At 39.1% G+C, this 15958-nt stretch overlaps 1 protein-coding gene across 2 annotated transcripts in view; it reads right to left on the bottom strand.

Moving 5' to 3' along the window:
* The window catches only part of dscama (Down syndrome cell adhesion molecule a), a 113126-nt gene that overhangs the window by 14517 nt on the left and 82651 nt on the right, over positions 1-15958 (bottom strand). For both annotated transcript variants that reach the window (XM_033978197.2, XM_033978198.2), the window contains exons 12-17: positions 5209-5405; positions 4115-4211; positions 3854-3982; positions 3283-3450; positions 1585-1655; positions 282-525 (exon numbers count right to left, since the gene is read on the bottom strand). In XM_033978197.2, the coding sequence (XP_033834088.1) occupies positions 282-525; positions 1585-1655; positions 3283-3450; positions 3854-3982; positions 4115-4211; positions 5209-5405 (906 nt within the window). The remainder of the gene's footprint in view (positions 1-281; positions 526-1584; positions 1656-3282; positions 3451-3853; positions 3983-4114; positions 4212-5208; positions 5406-15958) is intronic.

Genomic DNA, 15958 nt, shown 5'->3' with positions numbered 1-15958 from the left:
TGAATAATATATTTTTTTTAGGTGTTTTTTTTCTCTCTAGCCTTATATTCAAACTCTAGACCAGTGAATCCCAAATTTTTCACACCAAGTACCAACAAATATAATAATTGGCTTTACGAATACCACCCGATCTAAACCTGGACTTTATCAGGCCTTGTCTCAAACTGCAGAGGGCCAAACCTACCACTAGAGGCACCCTAATAGTTTTATTAAAGCCAATTCTGTTCATATTTTGTCTTTCTTTAGAACAACCTTTCATTACACAGTTTATATTCTCTTACCATCCTCCAGTGTGGTTGCTGCCACCTCAGTAGATGAAGGCCCAGTGCCCGCGCTGTTGCTGGCCTGTACCACCACTCCGTACTGTGTGAACTTCTTCAGATTATCCAGAACCAGGCTCTCCGCGTTGTCCCCGGTGGTCTCCACACTGATCACACTGAACTGGTAGTTTCCCCCAGAGCTGTACTCCCTGTAGCCCACCTGGTAGCCTTTGATAGCACCATTCTGCAAGTGCTTCTTGGGAGGCTGGGGTGAGGATAGGATAAGAATGAAAAGAGAACTGATTATACTTTTTCATGCCTCGTGCACAAAATTACCGAACGGCAGCTTGAATTGAGGTGTGAGATATAGGGAGAAACTTATAATATTGCAATTGTTATTCTGGAGATGAGTCAAATTTGAATATTAAGTACATAGTCTATAATGAAAACCACTGAAACGTCAAGTGTAATCTTCCGAACAAAGGTATAAAGTGATATTTCTACAGTTTTGTGGTTCATTTTGTAGTACTTTCACATTTCATGCCAGAACCTGCACCAAGACATTTAGCACATTCTTGATACACTGGTTAAATATCATCTGAATATTTAAAATTATAACAAAGCATTAGTCTTATATTGCGCTGTTGCCAATCTGTGCCACCAGCCCCTCCGTCCACCACTTACACTCACTCGCACTACATTCATACTAGTCAGTGTTGGTGAAGTGTCTTGCCTAAGGACATAATGCCACTTTTTTGCGACTGCACCTGATATTCCCAGCGGTCTCCCATCCAAGTACTAACCAGGCCCAGCCCTGAGATCTGACGCAATCAGGATTTGACAAGGGGGTTTGGCCAATTGTATATTAATTTTTGTCAATATCGCGCATCCCTAAACTTGAATACTAAAGCTCAAGTGAGACCAGAGATGTGTCAGTATAATTAACTCTCCCAGTGATGGTTATAAATAATATAAAGTCTTGTTCCTTATCGTATTTGGGTTTTCCATAGTACACACAGCGATTTGACAGGTTATTACACAGACTCTGCATGTCGCAATCAGCCACATACTGCCACTGTGAGTTAGCAAGGTGTGTGTGTGTGCATGTGCGTGTGTGGGCTTGCATGTGTGCCTGTGTGTGTGTGTGGCTGTCAACAGAACAGAGTGTAAATGTACATTATGTAACACACATTGTTTTTCATCTTTGGGTTTATAAAGGGGATTCTCTTTAGTTTACAGATGTTGTGTTCTTGTTCTTGTTGTTTCTTCTGTTTAGAGTGACAGTAGTAAGAAACACAAATATTTGATACTTAAAGTCCCTTACCCTCCAAGTGACTCTGATGCTCTGAGACGACTGCGCTTCCAGCTGAACTTCTTGCGGCGGACCATCAGGGGCTAAATATCAAGATAGTTTATAGTTTTACCAAAATGGACATCAACAAACTTACATAAAGAACCCAACATTTTTCTGTCATACAAAATCAAACAACTGCACTATCTTCATGTAATTATAAAACATTTGATGTATTGCAAACTTGTAACAAACAGCCATCAGCCGCCAGTATATGTCACTTTGGGATGAAAGCTGATTGTCATTGGTCCATCTGAAAAAGCTCTTTTAAACTAGTGCTAGTGGGAAAAAAATGCACGTGAATAGTAGTGATGTGCCAAAAGATTTGTGGGATCTAATAACAAGTTAGGCATTCAATTTAAATGCCTACATTCATGGTTTAAATACCTGTCAAAATATTTTTTTAGAATCAGTTTTATTGCCATTGCCGTACAGACGCCACTCTCCGCAGGGGTCCCAGGACAGGGGGAGGCACAGGGACGGGGGTCTAAATTGTAGAGGGGCCCAGGCTCTGTCTATTGACCACAGTGTGACATTTACTACTGAGGCTGCTAATTGAAAAGTTGTGCTTTTAGTGCAGGGTCAGCGTGTGTTCAATAATGCAGAGGAGCCGATGGAGCTGATGTCACTGCAGCCTTAATGAATTGACCCAGTCAGCCTTTTAGGTCCTTTTAGTGCACATGCTCCTCTCATGTCTGTACTGTCTTACTTACACTGTAACTAATGACCACAGAGGTTTACCAATAGTACGCTGTATCATGTATAATTAATGTGTGCACAGCTGGGCTCGTTGGAGTTGCATAAATGAATTGTTCTGTTGTGAGCTGAATAAAATGGGTCTCTCTGTTTTCATACGCTCCTATTTTTTCAAGATGCTGATGTAAAATAATAGTACTAATGTAAAAATAGTTTGTGTAATTGTGAACATTACTGCTCCAATGGTAGTGACGAGTCTGTATAGTTCAAACTTGGGATTCTTTCAGTTGTGGTTCTATCTAGGGATGCTGATACTGATACCGAAAGATTAGCTGGATCAGGTGCTGGATATTGTCTTAACCGATCCTGGTTGGACCTTTAATCAGATGTAATATAACGTTTTATAGACTGATTTAGGACTAGAACATCTCGTAATGTTTGAACTATTATTCATTCGTGAAGCAGCTGCTTAACACAACTGGATCTCGTGTAATAATTTAACTGTATTTAAAGAAAATAAGTGTCCCCACACTGGTATCGGTTAATATTAGGTATAGGCAGGTACTTAAAGGCAAAGTATTGAAATTGATAAAAGCTGGATCAGTGCATCCCTTGTCCTGTCTCAGTCATTTGTTGTATTTTCAATGTACAAATGTCACAGGAACTTCAAAGAGGATCACTAAATAAGAGGACTGTTTTGTAAAGGCCTTAACCCAGCAGATATTCACAGTTCTTGCCGTTAAATCAATAAAATGATAATACAGATCAGTCTTAAAGCTAAATTTAACAAAGCTCTGTATTCATTAATTTCAGCTGACTTTTCACAATTTAAAACATATCCTATTTTGGTTTAAATTGCCAATTATTATGGCAATGGCTCTAATTTGACATCATTCTGAAACCTACACATGCTGGACAGTAATTGTACAATAAATATGAAATCTTTCCATGTTAAATTCATCATGTTGACCTCACCTGCTTCGTCAGTGGTAATGGTCAGCTCGTTGCTAGCCTCACTCTTCCCGATCAGGTTTTTGGCAAACATGCGGATGTTGTAGGTGGAGGAGGGGTGGAGGTCAATGATGGTTGCCTGGTTGAGCTGAGGCGACACATCTTTGGTCTTCTGAGCCGTATCCCAGGAGGCTGTGGGGAAGGGAGGGCAGAGTTTACGGGGGTTACATAGCTCAGTATGCAGGTCACAACCAGCTAAGTGCATTAGGCCCGGATTTATGAAATTATAGTGCTGACACAATGTGAGCTCAAGGCAGGGATGTTACAATATTGGATTTTAGTGTTACGAGTATGCACGACACCATTATTTTCTTTCATTTACATTATCGAACATGGTACAGTTTGTGACCTGCGGTTTAAGAAATCAAAATGAATCATAAAGTAAAGCTGAGGTGACGTAAACAGACAGATAAAAAAGCACTTTACATTAATAGGCTCTGTGCACAGTAATGCCCAGCAACCTCACTACTACAAGTATAAGTCCAAGAGGGGAGTAGCAGTAGAGATATTGGGCAGAGACTGTGTTGTTCTGTACCTGATTTGTTCTTGCTCTCGATATCAAATCCCGTGATGGGGCTGTTGCCGTCAAAACCCATAGTCCAACGGAGTGCGATGGTTCTGTCCTTTACTTCTCTGATCTCCACTTCAGGAGGATCTGGGGGTTCTGTAAACAAAATTTAGTTGCTGCTCAGTGCTGATGGAAAGTGTTTATGAAGATTCAAGCAACCAAATCCCAAATGATGCTATACGTTAAATGAATTGTTTTAGTTTAGAGTTGCAGTGTTGGCATCCATACCTTGAACCGTGAGCTGTATAATGCCTCTGTCTTCACCAAAGGAGTTGATGGCGTGGCAGGAGAAGAAGCCAGAGTCCTCTCTTACTGTGGGCATGATCTGAAAATACAGAAAATAAAAATAAAACTTAGACTTGGCCGATATGAACAAATAGATCACGTTTTGTTCCATTGTCTTACTAAAAACAACCTTATTGCCATTTAACACAAAGAGGTCAAATTTCTTCCTTGACATCGCAACATTCTATAGGTTAATGCAGTCCAGCGGTGGATTAAGTACTCATTTTTTTTACTCAAGTTAATGTAAAAGTATCATGAAAGAATCTACGCAAGTAAAAGTATTTAAGCACCCGTTTAAAAATGTGCTTTAAGAGCAAAAAGTTAAATTGTTTGTTCATTTGTTAAAGTGTTAAATGTAGTGATATAAATTTAAAAATGATTCATATATTGGTCAACAATAATAAGAATAAATTTCTGATTTTTTCTCATGAATTTTGAGTATTTATTTTGTTCAAATGTAGTGAAGTAAAGTAAAAGGTATCCACTGTAAAATGTACTTAAGTAAAGGTCTTATATTATACTAAATTGACTCTTGTAAGATTTTGTTTTGTTGTTAACGTTTTTTACCTCCTCAAAAACAAACCATTCACGCACGTTTGAGTAATCCTGCGTTACTGATCTGTCTACATCTCCAAAGTTCAAAATGCTCTGTTCCACCTTGTGATGTCATGTAGTGGTGGTTTTCAAGTTAGTGTGTGTAGCATAATATAAGCCCTTTAAGTACATTGGCAATTTTTTAATCCAGGCTCAAACTGGTTTTTATTCTGCACTCTTCTCTTTTAATGCTAATTTTATGATGATTATTTATGTTCTGATTTGTAAGTAAAGTACAGATACCTAAAAATTCTACTTAAATACAGTACTTACACTACTTGTACTTCATTACCTTCCACCACTGGTCTAATCACTAATAGAAATGATCAGGTTCAACCTTTGTGCATTTACTTTTGGGATTTTTCAAGACAAACTATAATATAATCAGTAGGAAAAATGTCTCTTGCCTGTCTGTAATTTAAAGAGCACGTCTGAGGCCTTACCTGCAGAGTGGAGATGACCTCGTCTCCTGCCTCTTTGACAGACACCACGTAGCGGCTGGTCTCGGGGTTGATGATGCGTTCCTCCTTCTCCCAGCGGACCATGATGGGCTTCTCTCCGTGGGCAGTGCAGCTCATCTTCTTCTCCTCGCCCTGAGTGGCTAACGTGGTGTTGGGGTACGACGTGATCATGGCCGGGACTGCCAAAAGACACAGTGTTTTTACTCAAAATGCAAACTAAATATATGCCTCTTTTAAGAAGGAGGCCAAAGGAGATGTGATTACAAAAGTCTGTGTTTTCACTTAAAAATATATAGGCCTATTTATTATGCCTTTTCTGGTATTTAGCACGAATTTATAACATGCACAGATAATTATTTGCAGACTACAGTATTCTAAACTAAAAAACTACGAGACAGAATATGCTTTTATTGTTGAAATACTGAGATATGACTCTTCTTTTAACGTACATTGACGATTATTTATGTTATGATTTGTTGTACTGTGATTTTAATGTCTTTCTTATTCTGTAAAGCACTTTGAATTACTTTGTGCATGAACTGTGCAATAGAAATAAACTCGCCTTGCCTTATCTATATACAGGATTATTATCATTACTAATATTACTCCTACATGCATGCATATATTTAAATACAACTTGAAGTAATCTTATGATGACAGAACACCGTTCCAGCACAAATCAGTTCTACTTTTTATTACAATAATTTACATATTAATGGTTTCAAATGTTACCTCTTGCATTAGTCATTGGCTCTTAATTGCTTAGAGAACACTATATCACATGTTTTAAATACACAATTATACACAGGTTGCATAACAGATTGTGTATTTTATGTACTACTGTAACTACTGAAGTTCATTTAGCAGCGATGAAAGCAACAAGCCACCTGGATATTTATCTCACCTCTCGGAGTCCCAAATGGATCGCGGTGCTAACAACCCTCCTCACCAGACTCACACTAAACGCACGCTAACGACATGCATGGCTCATTACACCGACAGCAGACTGTATAACAACCCCGCGCTCCTCGTGCTCACACTCACGCTGGGTTTACATGCTTTTCAGGGACATTACATTGACTTGTATTCAGGGGTTACACAACTTTGGGAGAAAAGTCTATTCTAAGCATTCTGATTGTGATTAGATGTGTTATTTATGTGTAAAATGAAGGATTCAGTTCAGAGTGTGCACTGTTAACAACTACCGGGAGCGTTAACGTTTGAGAGAAGACTGAAATAAGACTGATAAACTAGTCCAGTCTTCATGGGGATGTCCTCGGTTTGTCCAGAATCTATTTATTTTTCCACAGAGACAAGCAGTTGACCACAGCAGATCAAGTTACAGGTCAGATCTGTGAAGAGCTGTTTTTCAAGGTACTTTTGAAGTAGACCAGTAGTTTAATCCCACACTATTGCAAATTTCACAGCAAATTAATATGATCTGCATGCCCTCCACCAGAAAAGCTACATAGTGCACATTTAAATCATGTTGTTGATCAAGTAATAAAGGGTTTTCATTCATTTTTACCACAACAAGAGAGGCAGATCCCCATGAATTGAGTTTGTAAACAGAACACACACACAGTCATATGGACACACATAACTGAACTGATGTGATGGGACGTGCGAGGCAAGGGGTCGCAAACATTTAAGCCTCATCGTTTATTCACTGTCAAACCATTTGGGGCTCGGCTGCGGAAAAAGAATGCTGATTTATTTTGCATGACAAGTATGAATTTTTTGTGAGAATGCAAAAAAGGGGGGAAAAACACAGCTTGGGTTCATGTAAATGTTAGCATTTTAAAGCTACTTTCATTTCAGGCATGTAAAAATCGTCTCCGAGGTGGTGATGTTGTTGACAGATACGTACAGAGCGAGATGACAAAAAGCGAGGAGCAGGGAGAAGTGTGGTAGGATATGGAAGAGAGGAAGATGTCTGCCTGACTGCTGCTGCTGCTGCTGCTGTACACATCAAAGCACTCACACTGGTACAATAGTGACACAGCTCAGATACAGATGTAATATAGGGAGATTCATGTCTGGGAACTGGCAGAAGTATACAGGAATGTGTATACTGTGTAAGCTGATAGAAATAACTGATGTAAACATGTACAGTTCTTCTTGGGTTGCTAATCTCTTGTAAAAACAGATTCTAAATGTCAAAAAAAGGTAAAAAAAAAATGTAGTGTAATGTCTTTTGGTCAATACAAGTAGGCCCAAAAAGCAACATATGCACAAACACTCTACCACATGCAACGGGATGTACGCAAACCTCGGTTTAATTTTGATCCTTTTTAGATTACAATGTGTAGGTGTATGTACAAACCTCTTCCTCTCAAATTTAAGGATAACAAAACACAAGTTATATGTAATCTCTCAGTTGTCCAGGTAGGATCCAACAGGACAAAAGTTTTAGACTGTCCAACTAACACATAATCATTGCATAATCATTCAGGCCCCTAATGGATGCTCTCACACCTATTAGCATACTGATTATCACTATTGTTTTCCTCATTTTGATTTAGTTCTGAGGATAGAGTTAAAATAGGAGATAAATTATGTCTAAGACCCTTTTAGGAAAGACAATACATGTTTGAACTGGAATTGGGGTCTTAGACATCATTTATCTCCTGTTTATAACTCTCACAACTCCTCACATGACTGAAGAAGCGGCTTAGATGAGCAGCGAAACATCCTCACTCTAAAACTTTTACCCAGTTGATAGCTACAAGTTACATGAGGAAAACTACAAATTGAACAGCATACTGAATATTCTACAAAGTCATGTGGGCCTGGTTTACTGAGCGTGCTGTTTTGTAAAGACTTTGTGATCACCTGGAAACATAAAGTCTTTTTATGAAGACTAGCCTCTATATTACATTTCTAAATATAGAGCAGCATGTGTATATTTGTCAGTGTTATGTATTTTCTGAGAGCAGTGTTTTCCCTGTAATGGCTTTAGTACACAGTAGGTGGGCAGATGATCAAAAAATAAAGAATATCATGAATGTTGCTTTTGTATGTATCTGCGTCATGACTGAAACCTCAGCTTATAAATTTAAAGAAATGTTTTAACATATTTCTGTTGGATTATCATGATATTGTCTGAGTATCCATTATCAGAATGCTACAAAAAAACAACAACATATCATTAAACATATCATTTTTGTCACTATTGCCCACCCTTATTGTCACCTGTCAGTAAAGTGAGTGTGCCTGGATGCTTTGTTTCTCCCCAAAGCATGTGTGTCCCAGCCTGTGTCTTTGTAAATGTGTGTGTCTGTACAAGTAGCCAGCTGAGCCAGCCCTGGGGCACCCTCTGCACCTCTATAATTGTTGTATTGATGTATTTCTTTAATATCCAGTGAAATAACAGAAACCGGAGTACACGTCCCGGCTCGGAGAGGGTAAGATGAGAGACGAGGAGGACGAGGGACAGACGGTGGGAAGGAGGGAGGGCTCATTATGGAGGTGCTCCCCTGGTATCTAATTCAGCCATTTGAACAACATCTCCACAGCAAACACAGCTGAACCTGCGCACAGCTCAGATTACACCTCACATTAGTCAGTGTAAGGCTAAACAACACAATCATATGGACTCGGCATTGATCTGTGGTTCTTTGGAGTGGCATTACACTGTTATTTCATTATGTACACACAAGTGGAGGTAGAATATGTAACAAGAGGATGTTTTAAGAGCATAGCATTTACTTATATTGTACAGTTTGTTGTGGGTTTTGTCCTATGGTATTACGTCATGATTTCCACTGGTGACGATAATAAATACATAAAAATAAGCAGCTCACTGATCTCAGATGTCCACTGTCTGCTCTCTGTTGTTTAAAAGCTGAATTCAGGAGATGGTCCATGTTGTTCAGTATAGCATCCATCCTGTCGAGTGTCCATTGCTCCTCTACCTCAACCAGAGTCTCTAAACTACTTCCTATAGTTGAACCAGCCCTCTCTATTAGTTTTTCAACTCTCCTAAGATATCTTTTTTTCTGAGACTGTCCCCTCAACAGACTGCAGCATACAAAAAAAAAACAACAGTTGGCCATTACTGTCTGATAAAATATATGCAGTAGTTTACTGTTTACATTAGAAGACTTTAGCCATCTTTGGTCTTTCCTATAAAGTGCATCTGTATTTGTGACTAGTCCAGCTTGTTGTCCAGATACACCCCCAGGTATTTACAGGTGGAGACTGTTTCAATATCTCCCTCACTCATGGTCACAGTTTGAATTGGGGGTGTGTCACGCCTAAAGCCAAAACCATCTCTTTCGTTTTGGAGGTGTTTAGAATAAGACTGTTTTCTTGGCTCCATCTATAAAAGTTCTCCTTTATAGACGGAGCCAAGTGTTTTGCCTAAGGACACAACAACAGCATTCATCTGTTGGAGCCAGAATCCACTAACCTGTGGGTCAGTGGATCTGGCCGCTCAACAATGATGTTTATGTCAAGAGCTCTGCAAACTGAGCTACTGTGAAAGCATATTATGCATTATTTGTATTACTGCCCTTTAAAAAAGCCTTGGGCACATTTCCTGATTTAGAACTTAAAATAATAGCTAATTTTAAAAAGTACATAATTTCATTATGTTTTTAATGAGGGAACAATATTCTAACATGGTTAAAAGCTCAAAAGGTTGATTTTGCATATGTTCCTTATTCTTAACCTTAAATATAGCCCATTGTTTCAGTAAACAGCTAAACTATTAATATGAAGTAAATATTTTTAGGATATGATGTTTGAATCATGTTGCCTGTATCAGTACTATATCACACATTTGCTTGTGTGGTTAATTCAATGCACAGTTAATATTGTGTGAGAATGGACCTGCAGTGTCTGCGTGTTTGTTGTACTGTACTCTGTTATATTATTAAGACATTTATTACACTACTGAAATACATTTATGGCATTTGAATCCAGAGTGGCATCATCAGCTAACCCTGCTATAGTCCCACTGTATCACACTTGTGTTTTATAGTGGAGGTTAACATCATGTGAGAATGAATATATATTGGCTATATGTTTGTTGCATTGAACAAACATTGTATCTTTGCATTATTAAAATACATTTACTATGATATTTGAATCCAAGTTGACATCATTAACCTTTGCATATATTTCTAACATTACACTTTTGTTTTGTGGCCAGTTCAGTGGAGATAATATGTGAGGATCCCTGTTTGTTGCACTGTACACTGTGTCTTTTATGTGCATTTTGAGTAGAGCCCTGTTCCTCCACAGCAACCCAGAGGGCAGTGATGATACGCTTAAGCCTGCAGGGGATTGTCGGGGATCGGCTGGCTGCTGATAGGCTACTCCTGTGAGACAAAAGCCCAGTGGCCCCTCCCTCCTCTCCCAGGCTCCCTTTCACCTGGCCAGGTTACCATGCCAACCAGCATCGGACACTCATCTCTCCTCCCCTCTCTCTTTCCTCCCTCTCTCTAGTCTTTACTGTTAGAAAAAAGGGCCATTTCTAGTATCCAGGAATAGAACATGGACCTGTCATTGATTTTCAGCAGAGTATGATGATTACACAATCACGCCCCGAATGTCGCAATGCAGGGCCAAGTCAAAGATACGCTAGCGAAAGGTTTTTAATGTCTTTATCCTGGATGGCTAGTGACGCGGAAAGCACAGTGAATAGGTAATTACAGATGGGTAATACTGGAGAATGGCCACCTTGACGTAGGCCTATTCAAGAGGTAAGAGAGCATTAGCTTCTGCCATATTAGCAAAATGACTCCTTTGTATAGGTGAGACATTATTAGGATTTTCTTCAGAACAGCCTGACCTAATTTATTTGATTTATAGCTTCTTGGTGTGAGTATACTGCGTTTATGGCACTGCATCTCCACAATTCAGACCATATCTAAACTAGAAAAACAGAACCACATTGTAATAATGCATTAAAACACAATCACACGTCATGCTATGTACGTTTTATGTGATCCTTGGTCTTTCACTTAAAACATCAGGACTATTACTCTGGTTATTTAACATTTTTAAATGTCAACAATGCATCTACACAAGCGATTTACGGTGTGTCGTAATGTACACACGGCAGCCTGATGTGTTTTGTAATGTATGTTGTAGCCTTGTATTTTTATTTATCTTTATTCTGATTGCATATTCCTATACTCCTGCTGTTCTTCTTGAAATGTGCGTTGCAACACTGAAATTTCCCCATTGCGGGACAAATACGTTTCTCTTTTTTTGTAGCATATTTGATTACCAAAGAGGAGGCACTATTTTCTTACAATTCAGTCATGCAAATATCAAATCACTTGGCCTGATTTTGCACATTATTTTGATTAGCGTCTATGTTTAGCCCGGCTGGCGGAGTTAGGGCCAGAGGGCTCGACTTGGAAGCGAAGGGTCAGAGCGGCAGTGGCAGAGCGAAACCATGCACAGCTCCTCTGCCCTGGAGCCACACTATAAGTGGGTGCTGGGGAGTCGACGCAGCCAGGGCGAGTGGTAGGGGGGGTGAGGGGCTGGGGGGGGGGGGGTATTATGGCAAACGCACAAAGATGACTGGTTCACTGGCTGCCTGCAATGTACTGAAATAATTCTCTTAGCTGCACAATTGGCTTAGACATGGAGCATGATAGCATAATGTTAGACTAGGCCGCAGAAGTCATCCTGGGGTGGGGGGGCGGGGTTGTGTGATGCAGATAGGCAAATAAGGGTACATTCACACTTGCCCATACATCAAAACTGAGACTAAAATGTATAGGGATGGGTTATCGGTATTCCCCAGATATCGGTATAGGTCCGATATTGTAATTCAGCTGATATTCAGCACAACCCTCTTTTCACTGCCCTAAACTAATCTCTGTGCCCCCAACATATCCACACAAAAAAACCATGTTGGACCATCCCTGATATAAGTCTTTTCATGGCCGATGTCGATACCGATTGTTTAGAATACAGAGCAACCGAAGGCTAATAAGCTCTGTCGATATTTTTAGGCCAATATGAAGGGTCAGTTTTGATTATTTTCCCCAGGCCTATTTTTTTTACCGTAAACCTGTAAGAGAGCTGTTTAATCATGATTTGTGCAGCAATTTCTTCATATTAAAGTGTTGATATATATTTTTAAGCAGCAGATTAACCAAAACAAAATATCAGCCTATTGAAGTTGAAGATTTAAGGCTGATGATGAGGCTTATGAGTCCAAATATCGGCCTATCTCAAAACAAGACTAAACCAGGGCCAAACCAGTATAAACTTCGGCTCTTGTTGTGGTATTAAAGGTTACTATTGGTGGTGTTCAGATTCTAGACAGAAAGCTGTCATCTGAAACGCATTGGGTGAGCACTTGTGACCAGAGGATCCTTTAGTGTTGTCTTTAGAGCAGCCTCATTATGCTCGGGTCCTGTCTCTATGATGATGTCTAATAGCCCTGATTGGCCCTAATTGGCAGTGATAAACGCTGAGTGGCTGTTGACTGACTCTGATAGCATCCACTGTGCATCGCTAATGAATTGACCCAATTGTATCTGTTTTGAGACTCGATGATGCTTAGCTAAAATCAAATCAATAATTTGCTTGGACTAACATTACAAGTAAAGAAATAGATATTAATGTGGAGTAAGGAAATAGATATTAAGTATGAGACCAAACTAGGGTGGCATGGTTTTATAAAAAAAAGTAGTAGTAGTAGTTGTTTAAAAAGTAGAATACTGTTCAGATTGCATTTTCTAAACAACCACAGGAGCATTACTAACATTAAGATAAACTAATACAACAATTCCATGCATTTTAGATGTTTGTAGAGGTCTAAAAACAAAAGGAGCAGCTATTTAGGTAGATTAATTTTTCTTTTTTTTACAGTCAACCTAATCAGAAATAGGGTGAACCAATCCAGCCTTTTCTGTTCCGACACCGATGTAAATACTTCGGTTTTAAGTATCTGCCGTCAACCGATATCACTCGATACTAGGGCAGAGACTGAAAATAGCACTTATTTCGTTTAAACACAAACAGCATGAGGTAAAAAATTTTCAAAATGTGTCTTCTAAGTACAGAATAACTTTATAAAAATACAAGTTTAATATTATGAGACATTTTGGGCAACATTGACCAATAAAATGTCTTATTACACCAAGTTATGTAACAAAATGGGGTATCGGCTGAATCGATATCTTGGAAGCTGATATTTGATCCACCAAAATGTTCAATATTGGCGCTGATATCCAATACTAGTATCTTATCAGCGCATCCCTAATCAGAAATATTAAAATAAGTGAATGGAAACTGCAACAACAAGGAACTAAACATTTATATTAATAGAGATAATATTAAGTGTACTGGATACATGTATACTGATTTCCTGTGTTTATTAATCTGCTCAAAAAAAAAAAAAAAAAAAAAAAAAAAAAAAAAAAAAAAAAATTACACATAACAGTGAAACATATGTAAAGAAAGTCACACTGTATTTACAATAGAAATAAATACACATGCTTGAAAGCTAATCACGTGCATTCTATTTGAATAAAGATATACATCAAGGTTTCTAGTACGTCAAACATAAAAAAAAAACGTATTTGATCTAACCCAGACGCTGACACAGAAGGCAGCCCAATACCCATGATGAATCTGCACGTTATTGCTGAGACATGAGCCTATATACACAGACAGTGATAACAATAAGAGCTCAGAGCTGGTCCTCACAATGCACGCTTCATATCTGCGGGACAATAGCAGGACTTCTGAACTAGCGCATTAGCTGCTAGCCCATTATTCCTTTAGCCGTGGCTGCAGTTCGTCTCACTATACATTACATCCTTGCATTAAACTGCTTTTGTGTGCATATGCTGGCCTGTTTGCACACCTGTGATTTGACAATACATCGTCAGCACTGTAAATGTAAGCCTTCTGATTAGTCCTATTGATTTGTATGTTTGCGGACACTCCCGACCGCACACGGACAGCCAATAACACGCGGTGCAGATCATGCTATCTATCACGTGAGAGCTTCGGCGTGCGTCAGCTTGTGTGCCTCCCTAATTGGCTCCTAAGCCTCTTAAGTAGCTGCCACCGCTCAAGTAGAGTTGGCTGGCCGCTATAAACAACATGAGATACACAGAGGGAACAGGACATCACAGCAAAGCATATTACCGGGCGGCACACCACATGCAAAGGAAAAGATAAGATGTTTTCTGAAAATGCCTACTGACTCCACCAAAAACGCAGAATAACACATTAGAGAGGTACCACAGTCCAGCTTGCTTTTGCATAAATGTGGTTTGTCATCATATGAAGCCATTTCAATGACAAAATGTGGGAACTAACATAAGAATTAGATGTAATTTGCACCTTTGTTTTGTACTACCTCTGGAAATCATTTGTTTTTCTGGTACAAAGTGATATTTTATTATGTATATGTCATTATTTTAGGTGCCCTATTAAACTGTATTGCGTCGTATATTTCATTATATAATTAAAGATTCACAATGTATCTTTTCCGGTGGAGGATACCCGTTGTCTAGATAGATAACGTTGCCTGAAATGTTCCGCAGTATGGCATTAAACTTACCTATGTTGTGTTTCTTCAATTACATGTGTTTTAATTGGTCAAAACTACCTTCAAACACATGTATTCTTACTGTAAGCTGGCTCGCCTCTCCACAGATCTAACCTGTAACTTGGCCTGGGGGTGGCACCTGCTTGTCTCCATGGAGAAGGATAAGTTTAATGACATACTGTGGAAAATTCAAGGCAAAGCAATTACGTCCCGCTTCACCAGTAACGTTACACAGTGCGCCTTTAATGCAGTATCTAAAATAAAGTCTTTATTGTTACTTTATTTTTTATGGGCGTATTTCATATCTACCCAAAAACGCTTAGCTCAACTTTAATTATATAAGTGTGCACCTCTGTATGCATATATTGAGCAGAGTGATTATCTTAAGGCGTTGGGGCTAATATGAGGGAGTTGGGGGCAGACTGGAGCAGTGGCAGCAGATTTACAGAGTCTGGCAGACAGTGAGATGCCCAGCGGGGGGCACTCTGCTTTGGCTTGATAAGAGCCACAGGGGCCTAAGCTTCCTCCAATAGCAGCTGATGAGAGAGAGAGAGAGAGGAAGAGAGCGGAAGAGAGTACTGGACTTACGGAAAAACTCTACTCAAGTAAAAGTACAGTTACGCGGTTAAAGGGCCCATGTTACACTTTTTTCTGATCTTTCTGATGTTATAATGTTGTTTCCTCATCACAAACACACCTGGAGTTGTGTTTTGTTTCATTCACACAAGTTTAACACACAAATCCTGCATATTTAGGCTGAGTTCTTCTCTCAAACTGAACACACTCAAACTGTTCCACCTTGTGATGTCACTATGTGGTAATAGAGGAAGTGCTCCACTGTGTTTTTAAACTCCACATTCACTAGAATAATTTGGATTATTATCAGCCTTGGAATTGCCAGTCTCTACTGAAGTAAAGGTAAATGGAACTGTTAACGTGAAAACTACCACTTCATGACATCACAAGGTGGAGTAGAGCAGTTTGAGCTTTGGAGATGTAGACAGACTAATAATAGTGTTACTCAAACATGTGTGAATGAAACAAAACACAACTCTGGACTTGTTTTGGTGACATAACAACATTATAACATGGCTTAAAACTCACAAAAGTTAATTTTGTGTAATACAGGATCTATAAAGTGGAACTAAATGGTTAATCAACATTTTTTTCTACTAAATTGCGTACATTTTGTTGTAA

Source organism: Periophthalmus magnuspinnatus, chromosome 14 (assembly GCF_009829125.3).
Source record: "Periophthalmus magnuspinnatus isolate fPerMag1 chromosome 14, fPerMag1.2.pri, whole genome shotgun sequence".
NCBI classification, from domain to species: Eukaryota; Metazoa; Chordata; class Actinopteri; order Gobiiformes; family Gobiidae; genus Periophthalmus; species Periophthalmus magnuspinnatus.
Note: the sequence above shows the minus strand (reverse complement) of the source record. Positions and strands in the feature narration are given on the sequence as shown.